Genomic DNA, 26,700 nt, shown 5'->3' with positions numbered 1-26,700 from the left:
GTAAAGTCAGTGAGGACTTGAAAATATAAAGAGCTTCAAAGAATGCTGAGAAGCCTTCTCGCGCTTTTTTTTAAATTTAAAATAGATAATACCATTGAAACAAAATTTTCATTGTTATCAATAAACTACTCAATAATTGTCGATTTTTAAAAAAATAGAATAAAATTAACCGAGTCGTTTTGAGCCGTTCATAGATATCAATGTTATTAATTATTAGTTTATCCTTTGGAAAATTTCAGCTGTTTAATATTGTGTTTTTTGAGTAATTGCACAATTCAACCTATGAACCCACTAAAATATACATTGTATCTGTACAAACATAAAACGTGCTTGATTTGAGAGATTTTTATATTTGTTATACACAACAATACATGAAAATTTGTTATACTTTTCTGACATAACCATCCGAGGAAGTATGTGTTCGTTTTATTTTGCTGGCCCAACAATGCTATGGAAAAACAAATCCTTTTTAATTTTGATCGCATCATTTTCCTTTTGAACCTTTTGAATACCATAAAATCATAATTTAGTAAAATATATTTCTCATCGAAGAATATCACACATATTACGGAAAAAATCAAATATCCCCGTTTTGTTTTAATCGGTTTATTCACCCGTTAATAGTACTTTTTTTAAACTGAATTAATTAATTTAACAATCTAAACATTGTAGTGAGTTGATTTTATTATTTTTAAATTCCGTATTGTCCTGTATATATAATTCAGGAGGGGGTGTAATTATTTCAAAATAAAATTAAAATAAAGTTTCTTGCGACCAAGTGCAATGTTCGACTACTTTTAATGTAACATCCCCTTGGGAGGAATGCTCTTGTAGAGCTTTGACTAAATGATCGCACGATGCACTCATACTCGTCCTCGGAATATTTTTCGACATTTGGCCACCATTAGAAGACAATTGTTTGTCTAATCTGTTGACATGAATGGTATCACTATCGCTGGAAGTCTTGTAACTGTTTTTACCGTGCTTAGCTAGGCGAGAAGACGAGAAAAAACGCTTATTATCATTTGCACTGTCGGCCTGTTGAAAATAACTAACGCCACACATTTTACTAGAGTTCGGCGAAGAAAATCTACGTGTAGGTACCCTGTAAACTCTCGAATGATCTTTTAACGGTTTGGAACACAGCGGTATGTTTTTACTGCCGTCTTCCGACGGCTTGGACGGAATGTTGCATTCCAAATTATCAGCATCGCTATCCGTTGAGAATTCGTCCACCTCGTCCTCCGTGTCGACCAGTTCTTCGTCCAAGAAAACCGAGTCCGAACCGACGGAATGGCTGTCCTGCTCGATGCTGGGTAACCTGCAGCTGCTGATGGACGCCAGGGGCGCGGTAGCAGATGACCTCGGCACGCACAGCATCGGCCGCTGTCCCATCGAATCGTACACCAAGACTTGCGATTCCGCCGGAGACATCACCGGCGTCGGTTGTATCACCTGAAAAGCAATTTCACCATTACTAACTTATATATTTCTAGTGATTGGACATTCGTTGTTTCCCGACAAATGGACCGTCTTTCCAAATAAAGATCATTTTTATTTGCGTTGTGACCTATGAGGTTAGTGAGGGTAAAGGAGCTTTCCTTGAAGATAGTGAGGTCAGTGATTTAGTAAAGAAGCTTTCGTTGTAGATAGAAAGGTTAGTAATTAAGTAACTGAACTTTCGTTAGAAAAGTTAGTGATATAGTAAAGGTGTTTTCGTTGTGAATAGAGAGGTTAGTGATTTAGTTAACGTGCTTCGGTTGTGTATAGTGAAAATAGTGATATAGTAAAGGAACTTTCATTGTGAATAATGAAGTTGGTGATGTAGTAAAATAGCTTTCGGTGTGTATTATAAGGCCAGTGACTTAGAAAAGGAACTTTCGTTGTCGATTGTCAGGTTAGTGATGTAGTAAAAGTTCTTATGTTGTGAATAGAGAGGTTAGTGATGGAGTAAAGGTGTTTTCGTTGTGAATAGAGAGGTTAGTGAGAAAGTAAAGGAGCTTTCGTGGTGGATTGTGAGGTTACTGATGTAGTTAAGGTGCTTCGGTTGTGTATAGTGAGAATAGTGATATAGTAAAGGAACTTTCGTTGTCGATTGTAAGGTTAGTGATGTAGTAAAGGTTCTTATGTTGTGAATAGAGAGGTTAGTGATGGAGTAAAGGAATTTTCATTTTGTATAATGAAGTTGGTGAAATAATAAAAGAGCTTTGATTATGTACAATGAGTTTCGTGATGTAGTAAAACAATTTTCCTTGTGTATAATGGAGATAGTGACGAGTAAAAGCGTTTTCGTTGTGGATTGCAGTTAGGAGTTATAATTGCGGTATCCCTCGCGTAGGGTTGGTCAACATTAGATTGTCCTCGATCCTTTTGTCTAATGCTTCAGGCTTTTCAACGAACTGAACCCGCTTTTAATTGATTTAATCTCAACTCAAGAACAAGAGTTGAGATGGGAAGTTGATGTCCGAGTGGATCGAGGTCACGATAGCTCAGGTGGTAGAGCAGCGGCGTATCTAGCCGAAGATCGTGGGTTCGAATCCCGCTCGTGCAATTAACTTTTTTCATCTCAACTAAAAACGTTAATTAATTGTAATGATTTAATTGGTCAAGCGGACCACGAAATTAGTGAATTTAGTGTAGAATGTTGGTAAAATGATTTGAATTTAAAGAAGTAGGAGACATATTTTTACAGTCATGTAGAGACAAAATCTCCGCTTCATACTTGTATGTCGATCGGGTAGTAGAAATCCCAAGGCTCTTCTTCGACAAGTCTGTCTTTGTTCGCGGTGACGAAAGGAGGCGGTATCGGACGGCCCATCTCGATCGCTGATCCTCTCCTTTCCAGGTAGCTCGTATCACAACTAGAGCATGTGATGGAACTGAGCCTCCTAGAGCTCCGTCGGCTCGACGGCACCCTCAACAGGTTCTGGGATCGACGGTACGATTCGAAGTCTTCTTCGTCCTGAAAAAATCGTTTAAAAACATTTCAAAATGCCGTTAAAACTAAATACAGATAAGAGATCAACTAATTGAAAGAAGGCCAAAAACAGCATAACACAACGAGCTCAATTTTGAATATTAATGTTTATTTAAAAACGATCGTATACAATTATAATTTATATCGCTCTCTTTTCATCCTTTACCAAAGAAACAGCAGTAGGGACCATGGCAGTTTTAATTAATATTTGTAAAATTAAATGCATCCTGTTCATTTTATTGCTTCCTCAGGCGTCACCCAAGGTTCACACCTTGGCCACTTTCAGTTCGACATCAAGAGATTGCTTCTTTTCTTAAAGACACTATCTTCTATGTGCCAAAACCTTAAAATCTTTAAGGTAAATTTCACTCTGTTTGGGCCTCAATCGCGACACGTGATTTACCAGCAAATGTATGACCCTGAACATTGACAAATTCAGCAGTATTTTATTCAGCAAACATCATTAAATGTCTTATGTTTACTTTAATCAGTAGAGTCAATAAATTATTGAATTTTACATCCAAGCAATTACAATGTTCCATTTTCACCCACGTTGCAAAATCGCACATCCATGCAATGTTTTTAAACATTTCTAATTGTTGCAACGAAATGATCGTTTGACCTATGAAATGTCACTAAAACGTGTAAAAAAATAAAACATAACAAATGATCCAAAACACTGGGATTTATTGAGAATTTATAAATATTTTATAAACTATTAAGTCTCTTATGAAAACGTTAAAATTAAAAATCTCTGATAAAACTTTAGAGGGTTGTTATTTAATTGTTCGTAAATGGTTTCTAATTGTTTTATTTTCGGTTTAATTGTTTCTAAAGCTCTTCGGTTGTACGGAAAAATAGATATACCAATTTCTCTTCAACCATTTATGTGTAATGCTTTTTTTCGTCAAATTAATCATTTTTCATTTGAAATTACCCCTTTTAAACTACAAATTATTTAATTTGAAATGAACCATTTTAAACTTCAAATCACCCTTTTTAATTTTGAATTAAACTTTATTTTCAAATTAACCCTTTTTACCTTCAATTTACCCCTTTTAATTTCAAATAAACCTTTTTAAACTTTAAATTACTTTTTTCATGTGAAATTAACCATTTTAAGCTTCAAATTACCCTTGGTATTTTAAAATTAATTCTTTTTTACTTCAAATTACCTTTTTCAATTTCGAATTAACCCATTTTAACTAGAACGTTCGAGATTAGGGATGCGGTCATCAAATCAAGTAAATTTTGTAACTTATGCTAATCTTTCAACATTTATTGAGGTCTCTACAAGTAATTACAACGTTTATAATTAATGAATAATAAGTAACACAATAATTGTCAGATAACAATTGATAACTTACTCGTCACAATAGTAAAAGTAAAATATTATAATGATAGCGGTTAAAAATAACAGTACATATATANTTAGGAATGTGTGGACTCAACAATTGCCCCTTCTTTCAATTGTTCCCATTAGATAAGCTTGCTATTCGTAGTTAGTTACAGGACAGTTAACGGACAGTAAAGATCCGAATATTTAATTGTTATAGAATAATCTGTACCGTGAATAGGAAAGTTTTTCTCTGTAACCATTGTGTGTTATTTGGCAATAAAGATTCTTTTTTAAAAAGTCTTTCCTCTAAATCTCGCACATAACTTTATATATATATATATGCCCTTCTGGTTATGTTTTAAAAAATATGGTAAAATTCCTGCGTCATGGACCGTTTTGGTAAAGCCCAAGTCCTGACCTTAATGATACAATAATGTACACTAACATTTCCGAACTGACGTTTAAACACCTTACAATTCATATACAAACAACCCACGGTTCATCCTTTTCCAAAACCATTAGCATTATTAAACCTTCGTTTAGATTAATCTGTTATTAAACCTGAGAGCATATGCATATTTTTCTTTAAAAGATATAGTAAAGGTGGTGTTTTTCTCCTTAAATCGCAAGTATTTTATGTAATGTATGTCATTTCATCCCCTATGTTTGATTAGACTTTTCTCCTATTAGAGAAATATGTACATAAAATATTCACAATATGGTGTTTCTCTGTTCAGAGTTACAGAAAGATTAAAAACAAGGAGAGAACAATGATGAAGTAAAAAAGCACTTATTGCGAAAGGCAATCAAAACGAAAAAATCTAAGATGCAAATTTGACAGACTTTTTTGAATGGACTAAGCAGCGCATTGTCACTGTTTTCATTCGATCGCTTTGCTACTATGAGAAATGGTATGTGAATTATAAACGAAATGCGTTTTTTAACAAGTCAACTTGAAAGCTTTCGATAAATGAGTCGTGATGCCCGAGGGTTGACGGTTCCATCTAAGAAGCTTCACAGCCAAAGCGAAAAAAACCATTCCATGAATGTAAGTTATAATCACATTACGTACGTTTTCTCTCGTAGCTTGGGCATTCGTTAGTTCTAGATTGTAAGGAGTATCCAGTCCTGAAAAGTTTAAACAAACGTCATAACGTCCCTCGTGACAATAGGAAAAAGTACAATGTCAGAGAGAAAATATTGAATATTTGTAATACAGTGGACATAGGATCTCGAATGGTTTTAAGGTGCGTCGTTTCAAGTATTTTCCATCATGAATAATTTTCCAAGTTATTTATTAGACTATTTTTGAAGGTGATTTGTTTTAATAATGCAATCTATATAGCGTTTTTCCGTCAAATTAATCTTTTTTGCACGAAACTACCCCCTTTAATTTGTTATTAACCCTTGTAATGTTCACATTAACCCTAATTTAGAAGGATTAAAAAAATAAAAGATTCTTCGTTCAATTTGAGAACTTTAGAAATTGTGGTTTTTAAGAAACTTTTTAACTTTCAAGTTAACCCTTTTTAATATCCCTACCCTAACCCTAAATTTACCCTTACTTTCAAACATCAAAAAACGTAGGAGAGGGTATGAAATGTAAGAACGTAAAATAAAATTTACATAGCTGAATACAAAAATAAATATAAAATAAATAGGTTCTTAAGAAATCATATTAAGAAAATTAATTACAATTAAAATTTAAAAAATACATAAGTTAAATGTAAAAATAAATGATTCTTCTTTTACTTTAAGATTTTTTACAATAAAATAATTGTACTAATAAAAAGAACAATTCCTTATATTTCTCAGATTAAGAGAAGAATCAATTTTTTTTTTCAAATGTTCTTTTACGTGCTTCCATTACATAACATCTGTATGATTTTTTGATGCTTTAAAAAAAGAGTTAATTTGGATTTAAAAAGAGGTAAATAGAAATAAAAATGATTAATTTGACAGTAAAGGAGATTATTTGAATTAAAAATGGCTAATATGAATGAAAAAAGGTGAAATTGGGGAGTGTTAATTTTATTTTGAACATAAAAAAAGTTAATTTAAAATTAAAAGGATTAATTTGAAGGTACAAAAGGGTAATTTGAAAATAAGAAGGGATCATTTTATTTGAAGGTGCTAAATATTAATTTGAAATTAAAAATGGTTAATCTGAAGGTGGAAAACGTTAATTTGAAATTAAGAAGGGTTAATTCTATTTGAAGGTGACAAAGATTAATTAGAAATTAAAAAGGATTAATTTGAACGTGAAAAAGGTAATTTAAAATTAAAAAGGATTTATATGAAATTAAGAAGTGATCATTTCAATTAGGTGAAAAGGGTTAATTTGAACGTACAAGAAGTTAATTTGAAATTACGAAATGATCATTTTATTTGACTATGAAAAAGGTTAATTTGAAATTAAAAAGTGTTAATTTAACGTTGGAAAAGTTTGATTCTAAATCAAAAATGGTTAATTTAGTGTAAACTTGATGAATTTGAAATTAAAAGAGTTCATTTGAAGGTAAAAAAGGTTAATTTAAAATTAAGAAGTGTCAATTTCATTTTGAACGTAAAAAAGGTTAATTTGAAATAAAGATGTGTTAATTTTATTTACAATGAAAAAGTTTAATTTGAAATTGAAAATGATTAAATTGAAGGAAAAAAGGTTACTTTGAAATTATTTTTTTTAATATTAATTTCATGCGAAAAAGGTTAGTTTGCGGAAAAAAGCTATACACATAAATTGCGTATGTAGATTTTATTACAAAAACTTTTCTCTATCTACGGACACAATCGTCGCGATCTGCTCCAGGAAGTGAAATTTGATTCAGAAAAACGACAAGAGGGAGAATTTTGTGTTGTAGTATAAAGGACTTATTCCTGATTTAAATAAATTTGTCAATTTCAAAAATTTTCAGTATTCTCATAATCTATTATAGAAGCCATTGAATAAAAATTTTACCGTTCGTTATAAAGAATATTAAAACCTGAATTACACGCAATCTCTTTAAAACTAACACAGCTTGAACTTCACCCCGGACTTTTCTGCTACGCTATCGAAAAGAGGCAATTTTCAACGTGAGATAACTGCCATAACAAGAATGGACATTAGTGAAACGTTATATACATCTTTCTTCCCTATCACCATTTCGTGTTGGAAAGATAAGCAAGAATGCATTTACCTTCCCATGATGGCGATTTAATCGCTTCGACCTATGAAACGACGGCTAAAATACACAATCGGACAGTCAACATTAAAATAAAGCAAACAGTTTATACAGTTTATGGAAAAAAACAAATGTCTAAAGTATCATTTTGCCTGGTTAGGATATTATAACTGAGCAGTTTTTGTCAAGAATTTTGTGGCATTTTAGTTTTGAATTCATTTTAAAAATAAAAATTTGCTGCCGAAAACAGGATTGTTTTTTTAAGACCTAACACATTCACAACGTAAATAACAAATTATTATTATTATATACAATAACAAAAGTTGCAAAAAAAACATATTAAACAAATTAAAACACGTAGGCGATGGTATGAAATATAAGTATGAAAAGTAAAATTTCTATATATTTGAGATTTTTTAAAATGAGGAGCTCATATATACCAAAATAAAATTAAATACAAAAAATTCTTTTAAGTTGAGGCTATTTTATAATAAAAAATAAATTGGTCTCTTAAAAACCCTTTCTAAATTCAAATTAACCTTTTTCGCCTTCAAATGAAATTAACACTTTTTCATTGCAAATTAACTTTTTGTACATCCAATTTAACCCTTTTTAAAATCGAATTAAACTTTTTTCCCTTCAAAATAGAATTAACGTTTCTTAATTCATAAAATCAAATTAGCACTTTCTTTAAAACATCAATAAAACGTACAGATTGTATGAAATGGATGTACGTAACATTAAAATTCTTGCTTTTGAAAAAAATTAAATATAAAATAATTGGGGTTTTCGAAAACATTGTGAAAATAAATAATTGCATGAAATAAAACATGAAACATATTGTTTCTTCTTTTAATTTGAGAAATGTAAGAAATTCTGGTTTTTAAGAGTCTAATTATTTTATGTTTAAATAAAATCTCAAAATAAAAGAAAAATGGTTTATTCTTATATTTAGTTTTATTTAATTAATTTTACTACCATTTCCTAAGTGCCCAGTATTTACTTTTTGTTTTCAATTGTATAAATTTTACTTTTCGTGCTTACATTTCGTACCATCGCCAAGGTTTGTTTAATGTTTTAAAGAAAGGGTTAATTTAGGGTTAGGGGAGGGAAATTAAAAAGGGCTAATGTGAAATTAGAAAAAGTTAATTTGAAAGTAAAAAAGGTTTTTAGAAAACACAATTTGTCACATTTTTCAAATTAAAAGAATCTTATTTTTATATTTTATTTTATATAATTTTTTTGTTAGTTTTTAAAAGCTTTTTTTTCAATGCACGAATTTTTTAATTCATACCATTTCATAAGTTTTCATTGTTTTAAAGAAAGTATTATTTTGAAATTAGAAAGAGCCATTTTAAGTTTTAAAAGGGTTAATTTGAAATTAAAAAGGTTACTATGATGTAACAAGGGTTAATTTGAAATTAAAAAGGGTAAGTTTGGTTGGAAATGGTCAATTTTAAATTAAAAAGCTTTATTTGTTTAAAAAAAAACTATAATGCGAAAATGGACAGGTACATGACAAAATACTGCTTGGTATTTGTTTAAATCTTATTATTCACAAAAAACTTTACACAGCTTTTCCTTTTCAAATCACCCACCCGATCACCAGTGGTCCTTTTTTGCCAAGTCAAGCCTCGACTCAGTCCGTCGGACTGCTCATGTAACTTGCCTAGCAAAATCCATATAACTCAATTTCTACTAGATATTTCAGCTCAAAGAAACCGACTCCTCATATAAAAATGTTTTTCCATTGCTACTTCCTTCTCCACCCCTTCAAAATCCTACGTATATAAACATAAAACATCAGTATCTCACTGGCACTCTCAACAGGACACACAACAATGACACATCTACATAGAAAACAAACACTTTTTGTGAGTAAAAATACTTTGAACGAGTCTAAAATGTTTAACATTGTATAAATTCGTTTTTTTATCTAAAATTTTCTAGCACTGTATAAATTTTTTTATTCTCAAAATTTTATGGCATTGTATAAATTCATTTTTTTCAAATCCTACATGTATTTGTACAATTTAAACAATGTTTATAAATCCCAGACCCTGAAGATGATCTCAATAAAGATCGAAACGTTGGCACGATAAAGAAAATGTTTTTCTAAACCTACGTCACACCAGACCGCATACTTCAAACACCACCTTGGAATCTACTTTCGAATTTCAGACCCTCATATTTGCCTCCGTCTGGAAAATAAGAAATTTCAACCGCTTATAGAAAAAGCAATACGTGTTGCCACAACTTATCTGTGCGAATCCGGATTTTATCTACACAGCCACCAGAACTAGACCAGACTCGACATCCTTTTCCAGCTATCAAAAATATCAACAAAAAAACCAACAAATCCAAATTGTGCAGGCTAAAACAACCTCACTCTTCTCATTAGTTCATTAATAGTTAAAGTTAAAATTATTACTTTTAAATTTGGCTCGGGTTTTACCTAACTATTAATTCAGTTCTGTCTGATTTGATTTTTGTGTTTCTAATTTTGTAAATAAAGTTAATTACGTCAATCTAATGTTTGTTTTCACATTGATATCCCCCTACATCACCTAATTAGGAATGGACTGGCTAATTTATCTAATGTATCTAATTTTAAATACTTGAATGAGAGGGTTCCGTCCTGGATTTTGTTTTGTAAAAGGGGTCCGATGGCTAAAACGTTTGGGAAGCTATGCTTTATCCTAACTGCATTTATAGTTAATAATAATTTTAGAAAAATTCTAAAATGTTTTACGTTCCAAATAGAAAGACTGAATGATCATTTTTTTCGAAGTTCACAAAAATTGTGGTATCTTCTTGTGAGCAATAGGATAGTTAACAACAATTTAGAACCATATAAACTGCATGTGTCTAATAGTTTTCATCCTAGTTACCACTAAACCAATTAAAATCCTTGATCCTACGTCTGTAGAAAAACCAAAAATCCTAAATGAAAACTACTGACAAATTTGGCCCTTATTGTTCAAAATCCATAAATATGAAAATACCAAATTTTGTCTATTTTTTGTGTCTTTGTAGGGAAAATCGTGGAAGTACGCCAATTAAGTGCACGGGATCCTTGTAAACTTTTAACGACGAGTAATAAACTTTTATATGGGATACGAAAAATCCCTGTGCAGTTGGAAAAACATTGACAAAGATGTGTGACCTGTTGTTTCATAATTTGTTGAAGTCGTGAGTAGCGGACAAGAATGAGGTAGTTTAGAAAAATACCTTTTCCATTTTTTGCCGGCGTTTCGTCCTTTAGTCGGGTCATCTAAAGTCATCTATTGTAAGTTGGTCATCTAAGTCCTGGGTAAATTACAAAACATATGTTGATTGGAAAAAATTATCTCAAATTATAATTTTTCCAATCAACATATGTTTTGTAATTATCCCAGGCCACGAAGATGACCCGAATAAAGGTTGAAACGTCTGCAAAAAAAATGAAAAAGGTGTTTTTCTAAACTACCTCATTGTTGACCGCTCATCACGACTTCAACAAATTATTGACAAAGATTTTATTTGAATATTTTACTATTTCTTAATTGCCACTACTCCAAAGTACAATTTTACTACAGAGTACAAGGTACTGATACCAAAACGAGAAGAAAGTGCCAAAGGAACACACCGCTAAAGGCAAACTCCTATTGGTATACTGACGGTTCCAAAACCGACAAAGGTACGGGAGCTGGAGTCTGGGATGACCACAAAGACCGACCTGACGTAGGTAAATATGCTACAGTTTTCCAGTCTGAAATCATAGCGACTGAACAATGCGCCAGAAATATAAAAAGGCTAGGAATACATTCCAGGAAGATAGCCATTTTCTCTGACAGTCAGGCAGCACTTAAGGCCCTAGCCATGCGACACTAATGACCTGACCCTGGCACTAGAGGCATTGAGGGAATTAAAAGGTTGACATACTGGCCAAAGATGGGGCCAACATAGACTCCCTAGGTCCTGAACCATATTGTGTCTTAGCATCCTGCCACAAAAGAGAGGATCGTAAAATGGAACCTTAAACCTGGTGGAACACCACAGGAATGAGGCACGCGAAGAGATTCATATATTGACCATCCGCAAACTTACAAAAGAATTACCGGAAGGTAACCGCAACCGAACCAGGATTCTGGTTGGACTCCAGACAGAGCACTGCCACTTATGAAGGGACATGCATAGGAGTACAGAAACAATAACAACTGTGCACATACTGCCAGGAAAGGAGAACGCAGAACACATTCTATGTTTCAGTGAAGGTCTATGTAGGTGCAGGTTCTTGCAACTAGGACAAAAAAAATGACAAGCAAGATCCAACAAAAAGGAGCTTCTGGTAAAGCTATGAAGACTGACTAATAACTTGAAGCTGGCCAGTGAGTTATAAGTAGCAGCAAAAGAGATCTATTCAGGTCGAGGTTCAGTAGGACTTGTGGCCGCCTCTTTTATCCTTATTTCTTGATTTCTAGAAATAAAAATCGAATAGGAAATTTACAGAAACATTCGTTAAAAATGACTTGAAACGTTTAAAAAAAGTTACTATTGTATAAAATCAAGGTGCGCTGGGTTAAAATTTGGGAAGCCTTGCTTTACCTTATCTGGTTGTAGCATAACAACATTTAGAGATTAATAATAATTTTTAAAAAAGGATGACCTCTAGGCCTAGGAACTCTCACAAATGCACACAATTATTTTTATTATAAGTCGTTACCTCTCTGAAAACTTTGGGTGGCGGGCTGTCTATGAGGTGCCTCGGCTGGAAAATGGTCGGATAGACGTATGGCGAGGATGTCGGCAGGCTGACCCTCCCCCGGAGCGAGTGGCCGAGGCGGACCGGGGGCGTGAACATGTTGTACCCTCCTCCGACGGACGAGAACCTCGTCGGACGTTTCGCGTGGAAACCGTGGATGGGAATGTGCGGTGTGTAGAATTCGTGGGCCTTTTCGAGAGAATGGGCGAACTGTTCTTCCTCGACCACAGCAGCCGCAACCGTCGCCTCGAGATTCTCCTCGCTGATGGATCTCGACTTGCATTTCGTCTTGTAGACGACCAGAAGGACCATCAAGCTGAAAAATCCACCTAACGTCGCCGCTATTCGAACCTGGAAGCAAGACGAGTCTCGTTATCAGGAGTTTTCAACGTTTATAAATAATCTGCTGGATTACTCGGCGAAAGAGCCCTTTCCGCAAACCGGCGAAACGTGCCGTTATGCAGTCTACTCAATTATTCGACGATACGACGGTTACATACTCTATCAGTAAATATTTACTTCTACCTTCTATTAAACTATGTATTGCCTTTCGGGGATAAGAAAAGGTTGTCAACGGATAAAGGGGGAAAAACCTTTTTCTTCTAAACCGCAGAAAGGAAAAAAATAGAAAGGGGATAGATAGAGAAGATAAGAAGTTTATTTAAGATTTAAATAAGGCTCAGGCAAATTAAAAGTGTAGAAAGAAGGAGGAAGAGGATCGCCATTATAAAATGCTTCCTGTTACTCGTAGGTACATTATTATTTCATGTAACAACTTTCCCATTTCTCGAGTACTTAAGTTTTTAGTACAACAACATTTATAATAATACGTTAATAATAACATTTATAATATAATGCCATACATGAAAAAGTTATTTCAAAAAATATCTTTCAGAATTGTTAGATAAATGAGAAACTATTGGCCAAAACAATCTAACTCATGAGTTATCCAAAAACTGCTAGACTTTTCGTCAACGTGGAAAAACGGCGGGGTTATTTCCCTTCGACATATCTTCTTCAATTCATGCTGTATGGGCGTAGCTGGAAAATGGGATCTCTGCCTCTACAAAGAAAGTTTCGTTCGGTGTGTGAATGAAAACGTTTCCTATCGCTGGATCGATTTGGGTTTTGAAAAGTCATTCAACGAAGGCAAGGTAAACGACTTTTCACCCGTTAAATTTAAAACAGAGAAAATATGGATTTTTTACATGTGAAATAAAATTTCAGCGAAACACGATAAATGTAAAAAATAAAACGAGAATAATAAAATTTTACTGTATAAAAAAAGACAAAAATTGGAAAATGCACATGGTTTGGTTCATAAGTGGGATGAATGATTTATAAAACGATATTAATTTATGGCAAAGCGAAATCTTAAATGGCAGCTCTCTCTATCTCTCCCCCTCTCTCTCTCTCTCTCTCTCTCTCTCTCTCTCTCTCTCTCTCTCTCTCTCCCCTCCCTCTTCTTTCTGTTTCTTAACTCATTTTTACCAATTATTTTACCGCATTCTCTTTCTACTTCTCTCTCACTCACACTCTCACTCGCTCTCTCTCTCTCTCTCTCTCTCTCTATCTATCTATCTATCTATCTATCTATCTATCTATCTATCTATCTATCTATCTATCTATCTATCTATCTATCTCTCTCTCACACAAACACTCTTTTGTGTCCCACTACTGTAACCCTGCATTGAGGAACTTTGCTGTTTTTCTTTTAACCCATTCCCCTCATGATTACAGGTTTTCTTTAACTCACTAGACCGCATCCCACGATCTCGAAATAATCAACTAACGGTAACTAAACACCACACATTTACTCACGTTTTCTCTAACTTTGTATTCTAGTAGTATTTTCTTTGTTCTTTACATTTGACTATTCTGTTCAAGGTTGTAATTTTATTTACATTGCATGCAATAAATTAATTACTTATGATACAATTAAGGTACGTATAATTTTTAAAGTTTATTGATATTCAATGAATTAACGAAATAAAGAAATCTCTCTCTATCTCTCTCTCTCTCTCTCTTTCTCTCTCTCTCTCACTCTCACTCACTCGCTCTCTCTCTCTCTCTGTCGTTCACTTACTCACTCTTTCACTCACTCACTCGCTCTCTCCCTTGCTCGCTCTAGTTTTCTCTCTCACTCTCTCTCTCTCACTCTCACTCACTCGCTCTCTCTCTCTCTCTCTCAAACTTGCTATCTCTCTCTCTCTCTCTCTCTCTCTCTCTCTCTCTTTAGCTCTCTCTCGCTTCCTCTCACTCTCTCTCACTCACTTACTCGCTCTCTCACTCATTCACTCACTCTCTCTTGCTCGCTCTAGCTCTCTCTCTTTCTCTTTCTTGCTTGCTTTAGCTCTCTCACTCATTCTACTTTCCACTCTCTCTCACTCTTTCTACTTTCCACTCTCTCTCACTCTTTCTACTTTCCACTCTCTCTCACTCTTTCTACTTTCCACTCTCTCTCACTCTTTCTACTTTCCACTCTCNTAATTCAATAATATATCTAGAATCCTGTCTTTCCACTCTCTCACTCTCTCTCTCTCTCTCTCTCTCTCTCTCTCTCTCTTACGCAGTCACTTACTCGCTCGCTCTCTCTTTCTCTCTCACTCGCTCTCCCTTCTTCTCACCCTCCTCTCTCTTTCTTAACTCATGTTTACTAACTATTTCACCCTATTCTCTTTCTCTCTCTCTCTTTTCTTTTTTTTTTTTAGTTATACATTGACTCGATAAAAACCCCATTATAAATGTCTTCAAATCTTAAGTAAAGAGCGACATCGTATTACACTGGTTTGTATTATCCTACTCAATTTGATGCCACTGTTTTTAACGTAATTACAAAACCATAAAACGATATAAGCAGAAATATTGTGCGGTCCGAAACTTGTCATAACAAATTAACAAAAATAACTAAAATCTGTGGCAAAATCCCTCTTGGTAATATATGAAAAAATCGAAAGACGTTTTCAAGTGGTATGTTGAAAAAATATTGACAAACAATACTAACAAATGGATTAGTCTGCTTGATGGTCGAAAACAGATTTTATCCCCTTGCAATCATCTCTAAAATCTTCCAAACTTCCATGGGAATGAAACCTATTCTAAGAGACATCAATGCAAGAATCTTAGGGAGGCATGAATTTACATGTTTCCGAAGGCTTTACACCAAATTAACTCGCAGTTCCGTTAAAAGCACTTCGGAAATTACAGTTGCCCGAGGATTGAACTACTACAAAAATTGCCGGATGTGAAATCTGAGGCAGTAACCTCCCATGTTTTCCGACAGACGGGTCGGATATTGGAAAAATACACGGGCCTTGGGGTAAGTCAAGAGGTTTATCACCTTCCGAGCAGTAAAAGCAAACAAATTGCTCTCCGTCGAGAAGAAAAACACTAATCCCGAATCTTCATTCCACCCGGAAAACAGTCGAAAATCTGGACAAAGCTGACAAAACACAAAAGCCGATGTGACTACGGACGACTATATCTAGTGAATAAAGGGAAAATCTCACCAAACGAGGCTTAGAAATAGCAAAACCAGTAAAAAATAATTTAACAAAGGCAAATAATCCAGGTCCAATATCACGATTATACTTAAATTAAATAAATGATTTAAACGATAACCCATTGTGGAAGGAAGTTTACTTAGTGAATTGTAAAAATTAACAGCTCAGACAGATTAATTTAAGCGTTAAGGAAGAAAAATAAAACATGGCATACTTTCATAAATAGATTGATTATCTGGAATTTATATTAAATAATAAAATTATGTCAGACTCACTCCTGTCATAACGTCGTAGGTTTTGTAGAATTCTATCCGAATCTGTTCGGCGCTTTTCTCAGTCGGCTTCGCTTCGGCGGCATTGTTATTTGTTGTGCTGTTGGTGGTGGTTGTTGTGGTCGTGGTCGTGGTGGTCTTCTCCTCCATTTCACAACCCCGCCCTTTCTAGAAAACAAAAAATGTAAATATTTCATATATTTTTTTATTTTTAACTGTTGAACATGATGTGAGTTTATTGATTTACGGTGATTGGCTTTTATGAAATGTGCGTAGTTTCGTTGGACATATGATATGGATTTTTTCCCAGGATTAGGGATTGGGAAATTTCCAATTCGAACACACTGCGTTCATTCTCCTACAAGACTCGGGACGTGGGATGGCTGATTTGAATTTTTTTTAAATTTCAACGAGGTCGAAAAATTGATTAGACACGTCCCCGAGCGCTCTTGCCAATGTGCCAATAAATACAAATTTTAATTGCAAACCAAAACTATTCATTTTTGAGATTGAAATTAGCCAGAGGCATGTTTCTAGCTTCCGATGACACCGCGTTTCACCTAAAAAACGCACAATCCCCCCGAATTTTATCCTAATCCAATGTTATTACAACAATTAATTAAGGTTTTTAGTTGAGATAAAAAAGTCAGTGTCACGAGCGGGATTCGAACCCACGATTTTCGGCTAGATACGACGCTGCTCTACCACTAGAGCTATCTCAAATAAAAACCTTAATTAATTGCAATATATTAATTGGTCAAGCGGACCACGAAACTAGTGAATTTAATAAGTAAAAATGAAGTATACCTTCACTAAAGCTCTCCGTGGCCATTTTATTTGTCGCCGAGAATCAAACAGATTACACGACATTTGAAAAATGGCAAAAAGGAGGGAAAATTCAAAAGGTGGGGTTGAGATAGGAAGTTAGTGTCCGAGTTGATCGAGGTCACGATAGCTCAATTGGCAGAGCAGCGGCGGACCTAGCCGAAGATCGTGGGTTCGAATCCCGCTCGTGAAACTGAATTTTTTATCTCAACTAAAAACCTTAATTAATTGAAATATATTAATTGGTCCAGCGGACCAGGAAACTAGTGAAGTTATTTCAACAGTTAGAAAACTGAACTTTTCTACTTTGGGTCTTCTAAAAATGTTTCGATTTTATATCATTCTAAGTGAGAAAAATGAAACCTAGAAATTCTAATCACAAGTTTATTTATCTTAAGTACTGATTTTTTCAAGAAGTCCTGATTTACGTTATTATGTGTAATTTAAATGGTTTTAAATTCTTGTAAGTTGTCGGTAGTTTGATAAACGTATTCCAAGTTATTGTCTGTTTTGTGAATTTTGATAAGAGAGGGCATTTGGATTGATATAATAAAACTTTGTATGTAAATATATTCTTTTTGTTTTTAACAGTTTTCGGGGTTTTGTTTGGTGGTGCAGAAAGCGAATATCAGCTTTTTTTCTTGTTGAATAAAAAATTTAATGCGGTTGCCACACGGGCACCTGTTTTTAGGCCAAAGACGGCGCAGGTTCCCGTTAATCCTTTTGTAGAGAAATGGTGCTCGATGTGTCCACACAATAGAGGCGTGTTATGCCTTGCTCCACAGAGAGCGTGTAGGCAAGCCGCCGGATTTCGGACACGGTAGCGAGTTTCAGGGTCCCCTGTTGGGGGAATTGGGGATTTTTTACTGTATATAGCCGTCAAAATATGTGCTTTGTGTTTCTGTGTTTTTTTAAATTAGTGAGTGTATTTATTAGAGTGAATGGGGAGGGGCTGATGGTGGAATAGCATCCTCATCGCCCCACGAGCTGTGTACTTGGCTTGAGTCGATGGCGGAATATTTATGAAAGTACCCCATCGACTCAAATTACATTAGTTTGTTATTATATGCAGGTTGATGGGGGAATATTGAGTACTCCATCTACCAAATAGAATGAATGCACTGTATATAGGTGTGAATGTATTTATTTGTTGCGTGAATGCGTATTGAAATTGTGTTTTATATTTCCAATGCGCTCGGGGCTGACATGACCAAGCAGTCGGATGCTCCTTAAAAAATATGTTAAAAAATAAATAAAATTTTAAAAATTTAAAAATATAATGATAAATAAATAAAAAAATTTAAATTTTGGCTAGTCGGTCAAACAGAAAATAGACACCTGTACGGCTGGATTGGCCGGAGGCCATGATTTTTTGTCCGATGTCTCACATCTGTCTTTCACGCGCGCGCGCTCGTGTGTGTGTATGTGTGTGTGTGTGTGTGTGTGTGTGTGTGTGTGTGTGTGTGTGTGCGTGTGTGCGTGCATAAAGATATTCTGCCTTCATAAATTAGAAAAATAATGATGTAACTTACAAAAACTTTTCAAACGTTTTATTTTTCAAACTCAGGTTCTCATCTTTTACATAGCCTTAGTTTACTTCATTACGTTTAGTTAATAGGGTTCCAAATTTTCCTTAAGTTTCCTATTGATCGGAGGAATCCTTTTAAAGTTATCATCCATTTATGTGATTTTGTTGAAAAAATCGTAGTGTAAATGTAGGACCAAAAATTCGATAAAAAAATATTTTTGAATTTTCATCGAAATTTGTATTCGGTGATTTTCAGAATGCGAAAAACGAATATCAGCTTTGTTTCATGTTTAGCAAAAATATATTTTCACCTACTTTACTACGGCCACATGTCCGCACAATCTTCCATAATTAATTTTATAAAATTTAAAAAAACCCATGTACCCTTGAGCGTTTTCCAATCGTATTTTTTCTCGTATTTATTTTATTAGTTTTTATAATAAACTGGCAAATAATGTTCAGACTGTTGAATTTTGAATTTATTTTCACACATTGCAAACGATCGAATCGTGTGGATCTACCTTCTCGTTTCATTCGATTTCCTACAAAATCGTTCCAGTCCCCTTGTTTCTGTAGGTTTGATTTTTCAGAAGGCGAAAAACAAATATCAGCTTTGTTTCATCTTTAAAAAAATATATATTTTAACCTACTTTACTCCGGCCACATGTTCACATAACCATCAATGATTAATTTTTTAAAAATTAACAAAAATCCATGTACCCTTGAGGGTTTTTCAATCGTATTTTTTCTCTTTTTTGTTTTTTATAACAAATTGGCAAATAATGTTCAGACTGTTGAATTTTGAATATGTTTTCAAACGTTGCAAATGATCAAATCGCGTGGTTTTGATCCCAAACGCTCAACCTTCTCGTTTCATTCGATTTCCTAACAAAATCGTTCCAACCCCCTTCTTTCTACAAGACGGTCTCATTTCAGTGTAAATTGAACGAGTCATCAAGTATCAAACTGTATGTAGCACGAAAGTTGCATTGCAAAACTACCCCAAAAACGATTGTATTCAATGCTATCTGATTAATATAAACTACTTTCAATAAAACATAAATTCTGCCAAAAAAATTTATCCAATTTGATATCTTTGCCATGAAATATAGTTTAAATTCTAAATTTCTTAATTTCACATCATTCGCATTTATTGTTGACGTGAATAAACAATAAATTTTTAGTTTATATATCTCTTTTTTAGTCAAATTGACCCGTTTTAATTTCAAATTAACCCTTGCTTTAAAAAATAAAAAAAACCTATAGATTTAGTTGTGTGACGTTATAAACCCATTTCGGTTCTTAAAGTTTCCATGAACGCCAAAAAAACGTTTTTTGTCAAACTGTAGACATATTGGGAGGGGGGCGTCGGTGGCCGCAACGGTTTAGGCGTTGACACAGCGTTCATCGCTGTAAGGTAAAGGTCCCGGGTTCGAATCCAGCGGCCCTGCATTCGAACCCGGGACCTTTACATTACAGTGATGAGCTCCTAAACCGTTGAGGCCACCGATGCCCCCCCCCCTAAATATGTCTACAGTTTGACATAATTTTTTTTAATCCAGCGGCCTGCATTCGAACCTGACATACTTACAAATGGACTTTATTTGAAAAACACCGGCACCCCGAGGGTTGATATAACCTCTGTTGTTGCGAACCCTCGTAAAAAAAAGACATATTTAAGGTTGTTTTGTAAGTTCTATATAGGTGTATTGATTGTTAAATCAATTGTAAAAATATGTTTTTCATAAATTAATATAAGCCCTGATGATGACCTTAAAATAGGCCGAAAGCTTGGAATTGGCTAAATTTGGTTTCTTCATCTTCAAGACCATATCTCGATCCAGAGTGTCGGTAAAAGAATAATATTCTCAGTGTGAAAAATTTTACGTTTATTCAAGTTGTTTTTCATTGTTTAAAAAGGTAGGGGAACCTACGTTGCTGTTTTTAAATATACCGGGACTTTTCATAATTCTAACTCAGAATCAGCATCAAACTAGAATATGCTTTTCTTGTAAAGTACGGATTTTTATTTGCAATCCTAAAAGTAGAATTGTAATTTATTTTTCCACTGCACAAAACATTTGTTACACAATCTCGTACTTTATCAGCTGAATTTTCTATTTTTTATTTTAATTTTAGTTTTTTTAGGGTTCGCAACAGCAGAGGTTATATAAACCCTCGGGATGCCGGTGTTTTTGAAAAAAAAGCCCATTTGTAAGTATGTCGGGCGCGAATGCAGGGCGCTGGATTGGAACCGGGGACTTTCACCTTACAGTGATGAGCGCTATGTCAACGCCTAAACCGTTGCGGCCACCGACGCCCCTGAATTTTCTATTCTCCTCGCCATTAATTTCTCACTTGATCTTTAACTTTACAGTTCAAACCGAACACGCGGCTTTCCATGGGGCAAAAACTGACGCGAGACGTAAGGCAAATAAAAATCCAATGCCGAATTCAGTTTAAGAAGGGCCGACGAGGACGTAAAATCTATTATCAAAGGGATTTTCCTCGCCTACACAGTGCCAAATAGAATTCCATTTAAACCCGATCCCTTTGTAACACTCGGAGATAGATTTGATCGTTTAAAGCCCGCCGTTGCGTTTACAATTAACGTCAGCAAGTGGTAACGTGCTAATTGGCCTTTTATTTCTACGAGGAAGAATGACTCCGATCGATTTCAAAGTTAAACGCTGAAATCAACTCTTTTCTCGTACCCTTTTCTCTTTTCAATTTCAAATTAACCCTTTCTTTAAAGCATTAAACAACTTAGGAAATGGAACGAAATGTAAGCATTCAAAATAGAATTCCTGTATATTTGCGAACGTCTTAAAATATAAATTAATTGGGCTCATAGGAGACCATCTGTGGCTGCTTTTTTTTTCTTCCTAACCAACACGTATCGCAGTGTAATTTTGTATAAATTTCATACACTTTACACATGGTGTCCAATGATGAAACAACCCTCACCAAGACTGGCAAAATCACTGCTGCCATTGGAGAGGGCCAAACTCAGAGGAGCGGTAGGACTACTAAACCGGTCACCGGCATCTGAGAAAACATCTACACAACGATCCCATCTGCAGATTATATAATGAGGAGGAGGAAACAGCCATTCAATATCATCTTCGAATGCGAAGCAACAGCTCAATGGAGATTTAACCTAACATACGAAAAAAACTTAGGGAATGAAATTGCAGCAGCGACAGTCAATGACCTGATACTTCTAAGAGAAGGATTGAGTGTATTGCACTGAACTAAGGAAACACCTCTTCCTAGTATCCTCTTTACCATACCATACCATGGTGTTCAATCTCTCTTAAAAATGTAACTATTGCTCCGTAAACTTTAACATTATTCGAGCCCAAAATGGTTTTGTAGTTAAATGGAAGATCCATGAAATGGATTATGGAGTTGAATAATTTTTCTCTTTCTTTCTTATATTTGGGACACATCATAATAAGGTGTTCGCATGTGTTCTCATTCTCATTATTTGAACAATGGTCACAAACACTAGAATTGGCTATATTTATTTCGTATAAATATTCACTTCAAATAGCATGCAAATTCGAGCGTAGACTACATATTGTTCGATAGATATCCTTATTTACTGGTTGGTTCTTAAACCAGGAAGTACCTACTTTCGGAGTATGGATTTGTCAAAACTTCCTTTACTCCTGTTATAGATTTCACTATAGTGGATGATAAATGCTGACATTTGCCCCTGTAATGTTGCTTTGTTTGCCAATTGATCGACTTTTTCATTGAACGGCAACCCTTCATGTGCCTTTACCAAAGCAACTACAGCTTTTTGATTTTTCTCTTTTAAGTAACGAATTTTCTGCGATATATCAAAAATGAGATGTGGCTGCCCCTTTTTTGGCTAGATAGTCCTTTTAGTTCTTCGTGTTCACAACCCACTGTAAGGTGGTCTTGTTTTGTTTTCCCTGACAGTCAATTTAGGCACTCCCAGACAAATTTCGAGTTGAAAGCTGCAAGTGTGCAAAATTGGTGCACAACCCTGGTGGGGACCTTCTTCCCCGTGAGAATGATAAGAAAAAACGGGGAGAAGGGCATTGTGTGACTGGACACGAGCGAGTCGACAACGGTGAGCCAAATCCTTTATTTCTCTGTAAATTCCTGAATTCTTGTTCCTTCGGGGAGTGTGCCCGCTCCTTCTTTTAATTAAGCGTGATTGTAAATAGTATTTTTTTAAATTGATTAAGGTTGAAATTGTGTTGTTTTTTTTCTTAAGAGGGATTTTTTATTCTTTTGTTAACAAGACATTTTTTTTAGTTTGTTTCTATCACACGGCATTTTTTGTAAATATAGCTTTTTATCAGATTTCATAAGATCAAATTATACATTTTTATTTTACGTGTGTGGTTGGATATTTCCCTTTTCCCGGTTCTTGTTTTCCTTTTGAAAAAACTTCGAATTGTTCAGTCGGGGACCGATGGTCCATTGAGACGACTAACAAAGCAAACGCATTTAGTGCCTTTATAGATGCCAGGCGGTCTGAGGGTAAATCACCTTTCATATTTTCACAATACAATAATAAGACTTTTTCCAATTTCTAAAATCAAATGCAATAGCAAAACAAAAATAATACATAATAAAAATAAATGATATTACTATATAATGTAAATATAAAAAAATCCTATATTACTCCTCATTTTGATACTATTTCAATAAATTTTTTTAAATTTTAATTATCATTAATTTTTTATACCAAACAAACCGTTTTTTACTTTTAGAGAGGTTAGCAACATAAGAAAACAGTAGATAATATGAGAGTCAGTGACAAAAATGGGCGAAAGAAAAAAGAAATTCATTTAAATCGCAGAGGGCAGGCGATGACCAATTGATGGTTGTCGGCCCATAAGTAATACGTACATACTGCATTTAACCAAAAATTGAAAAAATTTCACTTTGTTTGCTTATATTTCACACCCTCTTCAATTTTTTTGTAAATTTCTATAAAGAAACATTTTTTCTTCAATATTCAAATGGGATTTTTCTTATGATTAAATAGAATGAAGAAAGGGTTAATTTGAAATTAAAAAGGTCACGTTGAGTTACAAAAAGTTAATTTGAGTGAAGAAATAATATATTAAAATAACATTCGGTACATATTTTCTTCATTATTCAAATGATATTTGCCCTATGATTGAATAGAACGAAGAAGGGGTTAACTTGAAATTAAAAAGGTAATTTAAAGTTAAAAAGGATTAATTTGACTGAAAAAAGGTATATGTGTGATGATGAGTTTACTCCGAAATACACCGCAGAAAGTCGAGGACGAGGGATCAGAACCACATGTCAAAATTTTTCTCATATTATTTTTTTTAAAAATCCACAACCTTACCCGGGATTCGAACCCAGAGCCGCTATCCTGGGACAAATATTTATGAAGAATGTGACTGTGTTACCCGGTCATATTTATAGAAAATTTCTCTGTAGGTTTGTTGTAATTGTGGCCAACTTGATTTTACATAGCTGCTTATATGTTATTAATTACTTTTTATGGTAAATGGCTTTGATAAGATTAATTGCAATCGTGCCATTATCCATGAATTATGACGTTGTTAATGTCAGATGCGGAATGATATCCTCGAGCCACCTGAATCGGAACAATTTGAACTGCGACAACGAGGAAATATGAGGCCTTGCATTATAATGGAGGACATACGACTCCATTCCTAACTAATGCTGGTCTTTTCCTTAATGGTCCCATTCTGCTGAATCGAATTCGGGGTTTGATCCAACTACGTCTTAAGATACTTAAATTGCCCAACGTTGGCTCATTGCAACACCCAATTTAGCAAATTTGCTAAAGCTTAACTAGTGCTGTAAGTTCAGGGCGGGTGCAGAGTTTTTCCTTCAATATTTAATCCCGTGTATTGGCAACAATGATTTCTTTGGCGCTAATATAAAATCTCCACCTTCCAATCTTCCTTCTCCAACATGGCTCTTTACCCCACCTCTGCATCTTGTATCGATTGTTATATTCGCCAAACATAATTTTTTTATAACCAGTTTATAATTTAACCCATTCTCGACCAAACTTACTTAAAAGCAATACCAACTTCAGCAATTTTGTTTACGGTTAGCAGTAAATCCCATGAGTTTAGGGCGGGCGCTTTTTTCCTGCTTCTGCTTTGCTGTACCTGCTCTGTTTTTGCTCATGTATTGGCAACACTGATTTTTTGGCGCCAATTTAAACTTTCTATCACTAAATTTCATGATTTCCCGCTAACCTTTTAACTAAATCGATAATGTTCCTTTTGCTCTAAGACAAAACATGGCCATAGAGGGTTAATTATTTCGTTGAATTGAGAAGGCTAATAAGTTTTGTTGAAATGTTGGGATGAGAATCTCACGACTGTCATGGAAGTAATGACATAGTTTACTTGTCACCATATTTAACGCATCATCTGTGATCAAATTGTCAGGTCACCAAGGAAAGTTTTTTCTTAAAACAAGACCATTTATGTGAAAATAGGTGAAAAGAACTATCTTGACTGGATAAGTGAATGAGTTATTGCACTTTTTAAGGAAAAAGATTGCCATGAAAAGGAACAATTGAAATGTCTATCATTGTGAAAATATTCAATTTCAACACGGCACCCGCGTTAAATTAACAATTTATACTTGGGCCCTTTCGAATAAGAAGCCGTTTCTATAATTGAATATTTGAAAAGGTGCCCTTTTGGATTTTTAAGATCTTTGAACACGCCTGGGTGGATAATAACAAGACTCTGTCGTTGAGAAGCGACCGGCCTCTCTTTAGCCTCAGTCTGAAAAAAAATTCTGTGAATTCAGGCCGTTAAAATTTACTCACAAGATCAATCCGACATTCCCCACAGTGTAGCGTTCAATTCTGCAGCCACACGATTTTCATACAGTTTTCAATCCGTTCTAAGATTCAAGAAATATTTGCACAAATTTTTTAAATATATATAAAACGAAATGGTTTTTTGGTCGCTGGAATCGGTTTACTGTGACTTTCCACAATCCAAAATTTGGACCAGTTGCTCGATTCTATTATGCAGTACCACCGTTTGAATCACGTTGTCCTGTGTCGTTTGTACTATCATTAAATAGAATGAAAAAAGGGTTAATTTGAACTCGTACCTCCTCCTAAGTTTTTTGTTTAGTTTCTAGTTTGTTAATGCTTTAAAAAAAGAGTTAATTTGAAATTAAAATTAGATAAAATTAAAAAGAATTAATTTCAAATTAAAAAGATTAATTTGACGGAAAAAAGGTGTATTGTATTTAAATAAAAATTGCAAATGTACAAGAATTTTACCTCGCATACTTATATATTACCAACTTCAACTTGTTTTTTAGTCCTTTTAAGAAACAGTTAATTTGAAATTAAAAAGCGGTAATTTGAGATTGTAAAGAGATAATTTGAAAGAAAAAAGAGTCAATTTGAAATGAAAAAAGTGTTAATTTGAAATTAAAAAGGATTAATTTGACTGAAAAAAGTTGTATATTAAAGGAAAATATTAAATAAAAAGAAAATATTCAATATCTCATTGGCACTCTCAACACGACATACAAGACTGGCACAATTACGCAGAAAACAAACACTTTGAGCGAGTAGAAATACGTTAAATATAAAAAATATTTTTTTTTTTGCATTGTATAAATTCACTTTTCCTACATCCTACATGTATTTGTTAAATTTAAACAATGTTTGTAAATCCCAGGCCCTCAAGATGATCTTAATAAAGATAACCTACGTCACACCAGACCGCATTTATCCGCAATCATCGAATAACGGTCACTAATCACCACACAAAGAAACTCTTCTATTTTCTTCATTATTCATTAATGGCGTTTTGTCCGATGATCAACCAGGATGAAGAAAGGATTAATTTGAAGTGAAAAGAAAGGTTAAATTGAACTTAAAAAGGGTTCATTTGACGGAATAAAGGTACATTGTATTGAAATAAAAGTTACAAATATACAAGAATTTTACTTTGGAAGCGTATATTTTATATCACCACCTGTTTTTTTTTGTTTTTTTTTACAAGGGTTTGCAACAGGATATCAACCCTCGGGGTGCTGGTGTTTTTCAGAAAAAAAGCCCATTTGTAAGTATGTCGGGTTTGAGAGAAGAGCCGCTGGATTCGAACCCGGGACCTTGACCTTCCAGTAATGAGCACCGTGTCAACGCCTAAACTGTTGCGGCCACCGACGCCCTCTCCTAAGTTTGTTGTATAGGTTTTTAGTTTTTACAATGCTTTAACGAATGTCTTAATAGGGAATTAAGAATGGTTCATTTGAAATTAAAAAGAGTTAATTTGAGATTGTAAAAGTTTAATTTGAAAGTAAAAAAG

The 26,700-nt window shown here is 34.2% G+C and overlaps 1 protein-coding gene across 5 annotated transcripts in view; it reads right to left on the bottom strand.

Moving 5' to 3' along the window:
• Positions 1-330: 330 nt before the first annotated feature.
• The window catches only part of LOC106661208, a 59,263-nt gene continuing 32,893 nt past the window's right edge, over positions 331-26,700 (bottom strand). For 3 of the 5 annotated variants that reach the window (XM_014384464.2, XM_014384465.2, XM_014384466.2), the window contains 4 exons: positions 16,003-16,167; positions 12,186-12,575; positions 2,723-2,962; positions 331-1,455 (listed from right to left, as the gene is read on the bottom strand). In XM_014384464.2, coding sequence (XP_014239950.1) covers positions 754-1,455; positions 2,723-2,962; positions 12,186-12,575; positions 16,003-16,149 — 1,479 coding nt within the window. In that variant the 5' untranslated portion in view covers positions 16,150-16,167 and the 3' untranslated portion in view covers positions 331-753. Of the gene's footprint in view, positions 1,456-2,722; positions 2,963-5,388; positions 5,445-12,185; positions 12,576-16,002; positions 16,168-26,700 lie in introns of those variants that run through there. The other 2 variants (XM_014384467.2, XM_024230218.1) reach the window with 2 other exon arrangements.

The sequence above is a fragment of the Cimex lectularius genome, unplaced genomic scaffold, assembly GCF_000648675.2.
Source record: "Cimex lectularius strain Harlan isolate CLEC.00 unplaced genomic scaffold, Clec_2.1 scaffold60, whole genome shotgun sequence".
Lineage (NCBI taxonomy): Eukaryota > Metazoa > Arthropoda > Insecta > Hemiptera > Cimicidae > Cimex > Cimex lectularius.
The sequence above is the reverse complement of the archived record's forward strand: the minus strand, read 5'-3'. Positions and strand labels throughout refer to the sequence as shown.